General features: G+C 36.2%; 1 protein-coding gene across 3 annotated transcripts in view; it reads left to right on the plus strand.

The window, feature by feature from the left end:
* SLC4A4 (solute carrier family 4 member 4) overlaps window positions 1-13,331 on the plus strand; it is a 366,663-nt gene extending 353,332 nt beyond the window's left edge. For all 3 annotated transcript variants that reach the window (XM_040237036.1, XM_040237034.1, XM_040237035.1), the window contains exons 23-26: window positions 1,304-1,465; window positions 5,454-5,550; window positions 8,076-8,155; window positions 8,840-13,331. In XM_040237036.1, the coding sequence (XP_040092970.1) occupies window positions 1,304-1,465; window positions 5,454-5,550; window positions 8,076-8,119 (303 nt within the window). In that variant the 3' untranslated portion in view covers window positions 8,120-8,155; window positions 8,840-13,331. The remainder of the gene's footprint in view (window positions 1-1,303; window positions 1,466-5,453; window positions 5,551-8,075; window positions 8,156-8,839) is intronic.
* The last annotated feature ends 895 nt before the right edge of the window (window positions 13,332-14,226 follow it).

The following is a 14,226-nucleotide window of genomic DNA, read 5'->3' on the forward strand; positions in this document are numbered from 1 at the left end:
GGTCTGAGTGGTGGCTCAGAGGTTAAAGCGTCTGCCTCTAATACGGGAGACCTGGGTTCAATCCCTGGGTTGGGAAGATCCGCTGGAGAAGGAAATGGCAACCCACTCCAATATTCTTGCCTGGAGAATCCCATGGACGGAGGAGCCTGGTGGGCTACAGTCCATGGGATCGCAAAGAGTCGGACACGACTGAGCGACTTAAACTAAATCAGTTCAGTTGAGTTGACTTGCTCAGTTGTGTCCGACTCTTTGCGACCCCATGAATCGCATCACGCCAGGCCTCCCTGTCCATCACCAACTCCCGGAGTTCACTCAAACTCATGTCCATCGAGTCGGTGATGCCATCCAGCCTTCTCATCCTCTGTCGTCCCCTTTTCCTCCTGCCCCCAATCCCTCCTAGCATCAGTCTTTTCCAATGAGTTCAGTTCAGTTGCTCAGTCCTGTCCAACTCTTTGCGACCCCATGAATCGCAGCACGCCAGGCCTCCCTGTCCACTGAGTACTCCCCATTATTAATATTTTGGAGATGTCTCTGTGAACTATGCATTGTACACATTTTTTGACTTTCAAAAACCTGTATAATGGTTTAATTTTGAACAATTAGCAATCATATGCAGGCTGTTTTTACTTTGAAACTTTAATTTATTAGAAATCTGACATGGAAGAAAATGCTTTGATGACCCTGTATGCAGGACAGCAAAAAAGACACAGATGTGTATAGCGGACTTTTGGACTCAGAGGGAGAGGGAGAGGGTGAGATGATTGGGAGAATTGCATTGAAACATGTATAATATCATGTAAGAATCGAATTGCCAGTCTATGTCCGATGCAGGATACGGCACGCTTGGGGCTGGTACACGGGGATGACCCAGAGAGATGTTGTGGGGAGGGGGGTGGGAGGGGGGGTTCATGTTTGGGAACGCATGTACACCCGTGGTGGATTCATGTCAATGTACGGCAAAACCAATACAGAATTGTAAAGTAAAAAAAAAAAAAAAAACACATATTAAAAAAAGGAAGAAGAAAAAGAAAAAAAAAAAGTAATGGTTTCACACAGAAATTCCAAATGGAGGGATCATACATTACAGTGAACAAAATTAAGTGAGCCAAAGACTTCTATGAACCAACCTTCCCCGTGAAGAAAATGTTTATGGTCCACTTAATGTAAGTCCATACAAGCCAGACAAGTTCTGTCATACTTCAGCCTTGTACAAAAATGTTTCTACTTCTTTTGGTAGAGCAGTATTAATACTCAGACTTCTCTGACATGCATTCTTTCCTACCCTTTTTATCTGTCCTTCCAGATCTTGGCACTTGTAGCTGTCAGAAAAGGCATGGACTACCTCTTCTCCCAGCACGACCTCAGCTTCCTCGATGATGTCATTCCAGAAAAGGACAAGAAAAAGAAGGAGGATGAGAAGAAAAAGAAAAAGAAGAAAGGAAGTCTGGACAGTGACAATGATGATGTAAGGGGCTTTCTAAAATTCCGAAGTAAAATTCCAAAGTTGGTTAAACAAATGTGAAAATTGTATTTTTTTTTTAACCCTTCTGTGTGATGTATGTCTGAGTTCCAAGAATGTTTACTGGTCATGCTGTTTGTCACTTTTCACCTTCGTTTGCCCTTTATTTTCTTTCTTTATTTTTTAAAAAATATTTTCTGAAATCTTCTGTAACTGTGAATATGCTAGTAATGATATAATGACTTCTAGAAAATCAAGCCCACCATATCTAAAAACTTTAATCTCTGATCTTCTAGATAAAAAAAAAAAAAGGAAGCTTGCTTCATAGCTCTAAAATGTATTGGGTTTATTATTGATAATCCAGGATTTAAATTTGAGGTAATAACTCAGTTCTATATAATTTTAAGCCTGATGAGGACAAATGCTGGTGACCTCCCCTCCTGGGATCTCTGTATCTATTTGAGTGGGGTCTCAAACAAGCTTCTCAGCTATTTTATTTGTCCTTACACTGGACTTTGACATAATTTTTTAAAATGTATTGGGGTATAGTTGCTTTACAATGTTGTCTGTTTCTGCTAGACAGTGAAGTGAATCAGCTATATGTATACATATATCCTCTCCCTCCTGGACCTCCCTCCCATCCCATCCGTCTAGGTCACCAGAGAACACCAAGCTGAATTCCCTGTGCCAAACAGCAAGTTCACGCTAGCTGTGTGTTAACACATGGTAGTGTGTATATGTCAGTCTTACTCTCCCAATTTGTCCCACCCCCCCACTTTGCCACCCTGTGTCCACATGTTCTGCATCTATTCCTGTCCTGTGAGTAGGTGCATCTGTACCATTTTCTAGATTCCACACATATGCATTAATATAGGATATGCTATTTGTTTTTTCTGACTTCACTCTGTATACAGACTGTAGGTCCATCCGTGTCTCTATAGATGACCCACCTTTGTGTCTTTTTATGGCTTAGTAATATTCCATTTTATATATGTACTACATCTTCTTTATCCATTCATCTGTCAGTGGGCATTTAGGTTGCTTCCATGTCCTGGCTATATTGTAAATAGTGCTGCAGTAATGAACATTGGGGTACGTGTGTCTTTTTGAATTATGGTTTTCTCAGGGTATATTCCCAGTAGTGAGATTACTGGGTCATATGGACTTAAGCATAATTTGAGATTGCTTTTCTATAACCCTTCAATAAAATGGAAAGGAAATTGGCATTTGGGGATCTTTTTACATAATTATAATAGTCAGTGTTGTAATTTAGGTGATCTTCTTGCAATTGTATGACTAAGCTAAGAAATAAAATGATTGTCCACTTTTTAGGAAAACATTTCACAGAAATTTTGGTGTTTCACTGGAGTCTATAATCAGGATTGGGAGAAAATGTGGGATTTGCTTTTCTTTCACACACAAACACACACTCACACGAGTAGTTTATCTCAGTAGCTTTCTGAAAGGACAGCCAAGATGACACCTTCTACGTGAAGATTTGTAGATTTGTTTTAGATTTTACACAGTGTGTTATCCCCACTCTAATGGAATCCCCAGTATCCTTCTAACATGAGAGTCTTGTTGGTTTTCGTTTTCTGGTCTGTACTTGATCATTTTGATGGATCGGGCATACCTTGTCCTTAATTGCCAAACAGCTCTTTACTTTTGTTCCTGTTCTACGGATGAGGAACTTTAGACTGAGAAATGTTAAGTCATTTTTCTAAGCATATACATGTTGGCAAAAGCAAATCTCTCATACAGGCCTGTCTGGTTATTTTCGATTGGTCAAGTTGTCTGATACTGCATTCTTTTTGGAGAACTTGGCAAGAGTACAGTGAAGGAAGGCAACAGATGAAATTGGATTTTAGATAAATTGATCCAATAAGAAAAGGCTAAATACATGAGGCACATTTAGCCAAAGAGAGAAGGAGTCTGAGGAAGCTTTTGTGACCGTCATCATCCATCTTCAAGGAGAACAGGTGTATAGATTTTCTGTTTCCAGTGATGACAGAAAAAGAGAGAATGTACTTAAACTGCAGCACAGATTAAGATACAGTGTTAACAAGAAAGATGCGTTTACACATTGAATAGAAATCAAATTTTGAAATAAATTTCTAGGCTACTCAAGGCAAAGAAAAGATTGCCTGAAATACTGAGATAACTAAAGCAGTATTTCGTCTTGAATTTTCAAGACCAGTACCTCAGTTTATGTACATGGACACCAAACTTAAAATTCATTACACGTTATAAATGTATGAAATAATTTTATGGAATCATCTTCTCTAAAGAATTTTATGGAAAAATAGTAATAAAATATCTACTTTTAAGAATGTTTTAAATTTAGTGCTCTCTAATGTCAGAGGTTGGATCAAATGAGCTCCTGAGAAGTTCTTCTAATTCTTAGATTTGATTTTCAGCAAATCACATTTTATTTAAGCAGTGCTATTCTTTTATTAATAATATTTATCATTTTCAATCCATATTTCCAACAGATTTCTTGAAGATAATGTGGGATATGTGTTTCTTTTCCTCTTTCTCCTCTTTCCCCTGCCCCCTTGCCCCCACAAAAACAACCAAGCAAGCTTATATATGTATCCTAGACAGTGAATCCAGCCAGACTGTATCTGTGCCATAAGTTCTGAGTGTTGAGCCCATTATTTGGGATTCTCCGTTTGAAATGTGGCTTTCCTAATGTTCACTTGGGCATTGTGTGGTTTGGCATCCATGGATATAGGGAGCCACACAAGGTATGAGAGTTCCAACTCTAGCATTTGTGAGCAAAAGTAGTGAAAATTATGGCTTGCCCACATTTTGAGCCACTCAGTCATTTTTGAACCCACCCATTAGGCTATATATGATTAAGGGTGAGCTGCCATTCTGTTCATCTATAAATGCTGTTATTTGAGGAAACTTTGAAATACTGCACCAAAACCTGTTCTTGACATTTTCATTTTTTTCAATTCCAGTGCAATATTTTAATCTTTTGAAATATTTTAATTCAATGTTTTAATTTAATATTTAAGGCTCATTATCCTCTTTAGATTTATCATAAAGGAATTTTCTGTATGTGTAATAGTTTTATGGTAAGATTTGTTTTTTATTTTCTTTCATCCCTAGTTCCCATTTTTCCCTTTTCAACTAAATGTCATCTCCTTGGTACTTTCAGTGAAGAGATGAATTCTATCTTTTGGGTTCAGGCATAGCCATGGATTCAGTATAATGAATCCTGAAAAACAGTAAAGTATTAATCCTATAGAAATCTGTTACAGTTTTGGCTTAAGTGGTCCATTCTTTTAAGAAGCTTCATGATTTTTTATTTTGGTGATGATTCTTTTCTCCTTATCTGACCATCATAGGCACCTTCCTTTTGACTTTGTCTTCTCATGTTTTGCTAAATTTTCAAATATATTTGGAATAAGGTAATTAAGACGAACCTTTAAGTGCAAAATAGTTTTGATAGAGTGTTGATAGAGTGTTAGAGTAGAGGATGGAGGGTTATTTTCAGGTCTATATGGATGACTCTTTGAGAGTGAATATTAGAAAAAGTATCCTTACGTGTCTTGGAAGGAAAGATAAATCATCATTTTCCTGGGGGTAGTGTTGGAAAGCATAAATGAACAAAATTTCAAGAACATATAGTTTAAGAAGTCTCCTAAATTTAATCTTTCACGCTTAACTGTTTGTTTCAAAGACACATACAATTAACCCATAAATATTTGATTGTGAATCCAGCTTATGGAAAACTTTACAATTGTTTTCTTTTGTGGTGAGCTCCATTTGTGTGGTTCTAGTTTTAACTGACTTAATTCCCTTAACCTAGAAGAAAGGAAAATAAGTCTGATTGGAAGATGCCATAGAACTTGAAAAGCCAGCAGAGGAGAAGTGATTGTATCTAAGGCTGTTCTCCTTAGTGCAGCAAAAATGATAATGTGACAGGTTCAATCCATCCTGTGAGGTCTGCATAAAATAAAACTATTGTAAATTTCTTTCACAGTCTGACTGCCCATACTCAGAAAAAGTTCCAAGTATTAAAATTCCAATGGACATCATGGAACAGCAACCTTTCCTAAGTGATAGCAAACCTTCCGACAGTGAGTAGAACTAACCTCTTGCATGCCGGCTGGAATATGATTTGCATTTTACAGAGAAAAAACTTTAGGACTGTCATCTCCATTCACTTCCCCTGTTTTATTTCTTTTTCTCTATGTGCAGATTTATACTTAATTATTATGAAATTTCATTTTTACATTCCTTGATCTTTATTCTTTACCTTTTCCTTTTATCCATAACCATTTAAGTTTTTATTTGATTGTCTTTTCTCTGATCCAAGTTATCGCCAGTTTCTTTGAATTGCTAAACTCATAACCATGTTTTTAATTGATTTCCTTTTTTTCTGCTGGTATCTAGAATGGCAGCTTCTAGTACTACATCACTGTCTGTTACTGTTTGTCTTCCTTAGGTTTCCACCAATGATCAAATCAGCTCAAAAGAGAGATTGCATCGTGGGTTTCTGAAAGATCAATGAGTCAGTCAATTGTTAATACTGAGAATTTGGCATAAATGCTATTTCAATTAAATTGGCAATCATTAAATATTACCACCCGTCTTTGGGTATAGCCTATAAGATATTTGCACTTTTCTTCCTAATTTCTTCATTCTCCTTCTGCTATTTCAAAATCATCTTTGTAATTGTACTGGTCTTTCTGGGGGTAATAGCCTGGTGGCATGGTTTTTGACATGTCATCTTTCTTTCTTTTTTTTTTTTTTTGTAATTGAGTTAACAGGCCAGTTAAAAAGGGTGAACACTTTTGCAGTAACATTAGTGACTATTTCAAGCTTTTTCAATAGCAAGTACCACTTGCCTCCAAACTATTTTGAGTTTTCATTTGAAGGAAACATACTCTTTTAGCTCCAGGTGCACTTCAGAGTATCCTGATCTGTTACAGGAAAAGACAGGTGAAGCATTTTTATTTCTATTTGACAGTGCTATTTCAACTTCAATAAGAAGTTACCAAGAAAAGTTTGAAATGAATGAGTATTTGTGGAAAATGGGTATTTTAATTATCTCTTGGTGTTTATCACAAAGCTCAGTAGCTTAAAACAACAAACCTGGGTCACCTCATGTAGTTCCTGATGTTCAGGAACCGCTGATTTGGGTGATTCTGGCCCAAGGGCTCTCTTGAGGTGGCAGCTCTCAAGCTCTTCGCTGGGTCTAAGTCTGAAGGCTTGACCAGAATTGGGGACTCACTTCCAGGCTCAAGCACAGGGCAGTTGGCAGGAGATTTTAGTTCCTTCACTCAGGGATATCTGCTAGGGCTGTCCCTGTCATGGCCGCCAGTGATAACAGAGAAAGAAACCAGAACGGAAGCTGCCATCTTTTATAATAATGTCTCAGGAGTGATGTACCATTTCCTGTGCATATTCTATGGGTTACATAAACCAACCCTGGTACAGTGTTGGGAGGAATTATATAAAGACATGAATACCAGAAGGCAGACAGCATTGGGAGCCATCTTGGAAACTGGCTCCCACACTGGTTTAAAGAAAAAGAGAATTAAAGCGGTCTCACCTTTGGTGTCCAATCTGTAATCTGTGACTGAGACTACTTTCTTCTTGATCTTATCAGCAACATTTAGTTGAATATTTTTTTTTTAAGTTCAAGCTCCTCAAACCATTATTTCATTTCTCGTTTCCAGAGCATTAAAGAACAAAAAGAGACTGTAGAAGTCTTCTATTGGCATCATAACCTGGCACACCTCTTCCAAGTACAATTTAAAAACCACTTAAAAAAAATTAGAATGGTGGCTCAGAAGGTAAAGAATCTGCCTACAATGCAGAAGACCTGGGTTCATCCCTGAGTTGGGAAGATCCCCTGGAGAAGGGAATGGCTACTCACTCCAGGATTCTTGCCTGGAGAATTCAGTGGACAGAGGAGCCTGGTGGGCCCCAGTTCATGGGGTAACAGAGTCGGGCATGACTAGTGACTGATGCCTTTACTTCACACTTAAAAAAAAATTACCAGATAGAATTTGAGGCTCCTGGAAAAAGTATATGGCAGATTGATTATTTATTGCTAGTTGTTCTTCATTTTCTCAAAAACCTTTAAAAGGATACTTTGAAAGTAGTGGATATGACATGAGAAATTTACTCAAGCAAAATACCCATGATCATTCTAAAATCTTTTCTAGTATCATATAAATCCATGGAAGAACAAAATTGATAGTGGATTTGCAGTAGAAGCAAGTTCCTCAAAATTTTAATTTTACCGCCACAAATAATAGCAGGATAAAGTTGTAGCTAAAGATGGCAGGAAATCCAAGGGCAAAGACTTAGGCATTCAGTAGATGTTATCATCCTCTAAAAATTATTTAGTTTGTCCTCTCACTGAAAACAACAGTGGCCCATCCCAGAAAACCTAGAATAAAGGAAACTGAGTGATTTTGGCTTCATCACACTTCTTAGATTCTTGATACAATGTTTATTTAAATTGTGTAAACTTGTCTTTCTTACTATTTCCAGTTGTGAAAGATGTATCCATTTTTATAAAGACTTAAAAATTTTCCTTCTAGTGTTATACTTCACCAATGACTATTTATGATTAATTTTTTTTTTTTAGGAGAAAGATCACCAACATTCCTTGAACGCCATACATCATGCTGATAAAATTCCTTTCCTTCAGTCACTCGGTATGCCAAGGTAAAGGACAGCCCAGTATCTTATGTTGTTCTATGGGGTGATTGCCCTGCAGACATGGAATCAGTGGCAGGTTATTGGCAGGACACCCTGTTCTCCATCCTCCCTACAAATTTATCTTAGAAAAATTACCGAGACATCAGACCTCATCCAAGCTTTTACTTGTAGAAAACATTCTAAGAGACCTGTTCCACCTACCCTTAGAAATAATGAAATCTTTCAGGATCATTAAAGTCCAGGATCATACCAGTGTCATCTCTGATTTAAGGGTAGCTGACATTTCCTGCTGGCTCTTCTCCAGTAGTTTCCTTCCTTTTTAACACAGCTCTAGAGATTTCAGATTTTCAAAATCGTGAAATCTCTGAGTGTTTTTCATGTCAGTCATTTTGTCCTTTAACTCCTGACAGTGTCACCTACCTGGTAGTCCTTTCTTAGTTGTTGGCTTTTTTTCTAACCTAGGTATGAGAGCCTATGATACTCTTTCTTGAATTTCTTAACTCCTATTTGGTAACTTCATCGCATTTTTATAGTGTTTGTTTTTAATACAGAAGGAGGAGATAAGTATTTAAAGAGAACAAAGAAGGACCCACTTGACTTCTGTACAACGCATAAACATTTGACAGATGGTAAAGGAATTCTGTTGTACTTACTATTTCCTTTCTTCCCCCGCTTTTTCTTTTCCTCTAGTCCTCCTAGAACTCCAGTAAAAGTCGTGCCTCAAATTAGAATAGAACTTGAGCCTGAAGACAATGATTACTTCTGGAGGAGCAAGGGAACAGAAACTACATTGTAACCTGTTTGTCTTTCTTAAAACTGACCTTTTTGTTGTTTATGTTCTTGTTTTTTGTCTGATTATTTTTTAATTTTTGTTCTCTTTTGGTTTTTGGTCACTGGCCAAACACTACAGCTCTCTCTCTGCTTCTCTCTTGCATAGGTAAAATCCAGACAATAGCGCACCATTCCTTAAAAACAACATCTGAAGAATCCCTTTTTGTTCTTATACTTTCAGATATGTCCTCTGACAACCAAATTCCTCTGTCACTCAAGACATGCACAGACCCTGTCATTTTCCTTTACTAAGCAGAGGGCAAAAGTATTAAGGATTTTATAACACCTTTTATTAAAATATTGAAGGAACTTCCAACATTAGCTTTGGAGCTGTGCTTACTGGCTTGTGTTTCTGTCTGGTCGAACAAACCTTGACCTCCAGACAGTCCCTTCTCGCTTGTATTGCTCTCCAGGACTGGAAAACGTGCTGCTATTCTAACTTGCTCTTGCTTTTAAACCCTAATCTTAGAATTATCAAAAGAAGGAAAACTAAAGGTACTTTATTCCCATTAGAGAAACTATTGCCATCATTGTAGCAAGTGCTGGAATGTCCCTTTTTTCCTATGCAAACTTTTTTTAACCCTTTAATGAACTTATCTGTTGAGTACATTGAAAAATATTTTTCTTCCTAGATTTTGTTGTTTAAATTATGGGGCCTAACCTGCAACTTATTTTTTGTCAATTTTTTAAACTTTTTTTTAATTACTGTAAAGAAAATGAATTTTTTCCTGCAGCAGGAAACATAGTTTTGAGTAGTTCTACCTCTTATTTGTAGCTGCCAGGCTTTCTGTAAAAATTGTATTGTATATAATGTGATTTTTACATACAAACACACACACACACACACACACACGCACACACACCATCTTTAGGGTATGCCTGAGGGCTAGATTGGACTGAAAACACCATGTTTCTAAGCATCCATTTTTCCCTTTCTTTAAGAGAAATTTAACTGTTGTATGAAGGAGATTGAGGGAGAAGGGAGACGCTCCTTTGTAATGGGAATAACTGATGTTTTGATAATAGTATCCAGGCACAGATGCTGATTGTACTACCATGTCAGTGTCCTATGCAGTATTGTTAGACTTTTTTTCATTTTGAAAATATTTGTGTGTTTGTGTATGTACTCTGTGTGTGGCTGGTGCACATATGTGCAAAATTAGAAAGAGTCAGAGTGATGGTAGGGAAAAGGCAAAGTTACTAGTCTCTTGTGTCAGTTTTTATAAAATCCAAACCACTTATGAAAAATCTATCAGAGGTCCAAGAGATTTACCATTAAGCAAATGAGGGTAAATATATTTTATTACCCAGATAGCAGTCACTATCACTGATACAGTAGCCCTTATTTACAATACAAAATCCATAAGACTATATAATAGACCATTTACACATTTAAAAAGTGTTTATGGGAATGCAGATAGATCTCAGAGGTATTATATATGTATACATTTTAACAATACTCACATTGTCTTTAAGATTGAAAGGCAATTATTCTTTGTGATTGGGGCATTTAGAATATATATGTCTATATATGTGTATATGTGTATTTCAAAGTACCATATTGAAAATTAGACAAATGAAAATTAGATCTTTAACCAAATTTAGCATGTTATCTAAATGTAATATCTTAATAGTCTATATTATATATTATGAATCTGCATTAAAAATAGCATTTTAAATGGTGAATCCATAATTTTGGATTCCTAAAACCATATTTGTGATGTATCCTGACTAAGACAGGTTGTTGGAGGAGTATTAGAAGCAGAATGAAACCACTTATTTTGGTTTCATAATATGTACATATTGACTCCCACTCATTCTTATATTAATTAAATTATAATTCTGTCCTTTTGAAATTTTGATTATAAAAATTTTATTGTCCTAAATTAACTGTTACTTTTATAGTATCTGATAATCTTAAAACTTTTAATTTTATACAAAATAGACATAAATGACCTACAATTTTTTCATTAAAATGAAGGTGGCAGAATAAACATTATTTGTTAAAATCTTACGTGCCAAATTTTGGCATCATGTTTGTATTTAGAGCTGTTCTTAAAATGATGATATTACCTTATTTTTCATTATCCTCATTTAAAACTGTATGAAGCTTTTCTCTGTCTTTCTAATGGGAGCATTGATAAAATGTTTAAATGCCATGCATATTGAGATTAGCCTAACCTAGGATCTTGTTAAATTAAAGACGCATTTGTTTGCTTTTATATTCTAGATAGAATAATTTATATTTCTGATCATGAATCAAGTATCTGAGGATTTGTGTCCCTTTCTGTCCCTTTCAAAGAACTCCTGAAGCAACTTAACTCAATATTGCAGCCTTTGAGTAGATAAAACTACCTGTACCTTCATTAATTATCATATTCTGTGACAGAAGGTTGATACTTATGAATGCAGAGAAGCACCTTGTATTTGCTAAAAGGAATAGTTAGTATAAAATCTTTTTAATATTTTGGAACCCAGGGAAGTATTTTAAAAATCACTTACTTTCAGAGGAGCACAAGTAGTTACCAACTAAACAAACCAACCCTGAGATCCACACAGAGCTACCAGGTTATCTTTTTTTTAACTGAATGTGGGCTTCCCTGGTGGCTCAGATGGTAAAGAATCTACCTGCAATGTGGGAGACCTGGGTTCATTCCCTGGCTTTGGAAGATCCCCTGCCTGAAGAAGGGAATGGCTGCCCACTCCCAGTATTCTGGCCTGGAGAATTCCATGGACTATATAGTCCATGGGGTTGCAAAGAGTCAGACACGACTGAGTGACTTACACTTTCACTAACTGAATGTACTGTCAAAGAACTAAAGCAGATTTTGGGGTGGTTTTGTTTTTATGTAAACTGGACACACAGAATACAATAGTACATTTGTTTTATCAAGAGTTTCTCCTGATGTAAACACAGAGATAAAAGATTTATGTTAGTAGTAAAGGACTAAGGGTACATGCAGAGTTGTTAAAAGTCCTATGGTTGTACTGGCTCAGTGTTGGAAGGAAAGTATCTGCTTTATCAGAGCATAAAGACTTGTGGTCTTACATTGGAAAGATGTTTTGGAGACACTGTTTTCCTGGATAAGTCACTCTACTATGTAAAATAATGATCAAGTTGGGATCCTAATTATTTTGTGTGCCGTACTGGGTACAGTTCCTGCTTCTTTTTCCAGTCAGGCAGTGGAGTAGGGTAGGGGGATGGAGGAAGTCAGAGAAGTAGGAAGACAAACCTTCTCTAGTCAGCCCCCAACCAGTTCAAAGAATGGAGAGAAGAGAAACAATGGTCTGCCATCAGAAATTCAGTTTGTATGTATTCTCTGCACATGCACCAACACACACAGAGTAAATCGTTAATCAGCTATATACTGGTGTTTAAACAGAGAACGATTGTCTTCCAAGATTTTGGTTCTTTTTTTAAAAACTGTGTTAAGTACTTGAAATGTGTTGACTGCTGACTCTCTTTCAAAAACAAAAACAAAACTGTTTGAGTTGTATTACAGAGGTTGACATTGTACAGGGATGGGACAAAGCTTTCTTCAATCCTTTTCATACCACTTCATGATTTTGGTGCAGGAACTTGAGATGTTCTTGTTTATTCCATGAGATTTCACATCTACTCTTCACAGTATGAGCATGAGGCCCAGTGGCACCAAGTGGCTGAATACAATTGAATGATATTTTGCCTTGGGCCTTGGGAGTTTTCAGATGATGATTTCCTTGAGGTTCATTGTAGCCTGAAATAAAGAAGTTGTGTGATATATGCTAACCAGTCAAGTTGCTTTTTGACCAGAAATTTAGATATGTTCTATTTTTTGGCTCATTTCTTTGTGCGCCATGGGTACATACAAAATTCCTGAATTCTGTTTCTTAGGCAAATATTGCAACTCAGGGCTAAAGTCATCCAGTGAAACTTTTAGAGCCAGAAGTAACTTTGTCCCAATCCTACAATGTGAAAAGAATGAATAGTTGCCTCTTTTTAGCCATTTTCATGGCTGGTACATATCCGTACACATTACTTTTCAGAATCAATACGCACTTTCAGATATTCTTATTTTTATTCTCTTAAGTCTTTATTAACTTTGGAGAAATGATGCATCTTTTTATTTTAAATGAAGTAGATCAACATGGTGGAACAAAATGATAAAGAACAGAAAACATTTCAATATATTACTAATAATTTTTTTCCAATATAAAACCTAAAATTCCTATAACATTATAGTATTTTACAGTTTTATGAAGCTTTCTATTGTGACTTTTATGGAATTAAGAGATGAAGAAGATGAGATATTTTAGCATTTATATTTTTCAAAATTAAATGTATACTTAAAATAAAGTAACTTTATGCATTTATGAGTGTCAAGTGTTTCTGTTCAACTTTTCAAATAATTATTAAGTGCCTGTTATTTTCCTCCTTTGGAAGATGTGGGAAATACAAAGGTGAGTAAGTTCAAACTCCTGACCTCTGATTGCCTTTCATTACTCTAGGCAAGAGGATGAAATAGTTGTCTAAATTATGTAAAATAAGAAATCGTAAGAATTATCTATTCAAGTCTTAATGAAGGGCTATGATGCAAGGGCTCAAAGCAAGAAAAAGTATGCCCACTAAGAGCAATGAAATGGTTTATTGACAAGGTGACATTGTTATTCTTAATATAGTTAGTGAAATAGAAGATGAATCTATATGTGATGTTGATGTATATAGTCAATTCTCAAAGCAGAAAAACTGCTAAGCATAAGCACTTACTAAAAATTATTCAAATTAAAACCCTAGAACAGTGCTCCATAGAAGATACATAATACATCCTCCCCAGGGTTCCATGTAATATTTGGAACTGTCTAGGAAATTTCAATTCAGCCCTAACTTATAATAAGAGAATGGTAGCAAGGTGGGGGGCAGATGGTCAGGGGAACAAATAGGAGGGATGAAAAAGAACCATTGGTAGCAATAAGCAGTTACATTTTTTAAAAAAGGTAATGAGATTGGGACCCTGGATAAAACAGTCTTTTAATCGGGAAGCAATATAGAGACAGTGGCTCTGAGCATCCTGATCGTGGTGGTGACATTGGACATGGGATGAGGTTTAAATTACATCACTGAGCTGGAAGCAACAGCAGAAAACGTACTCAGAATAGATCATAATATGGGAGAATTTGGTTTCTCAACATATCCACCAATGATGCATTAAATGAGTCAAGAAATTAGGTTCACATTATATTTAGCATGTTATGAAAAGGAAATGTAT

The sequence above is a fragment of the Oryx dammah genome, unplaced genomic scaffold (genome assembly GCF_014754425.2).
Source record: "Oryx dammah isolate SB20612 unplaced genomic scaffold, SCBI_Odam_1.1 HiC_scaffold_3, whole genome shotgun sequence".
Taxonomy (NCBI): domain Eukaryota; kingdom Metazoa; phylum Chordata; class Mammalia; order Artiodactyla; family Bovidae; genus Oryx; species Oryx dammah.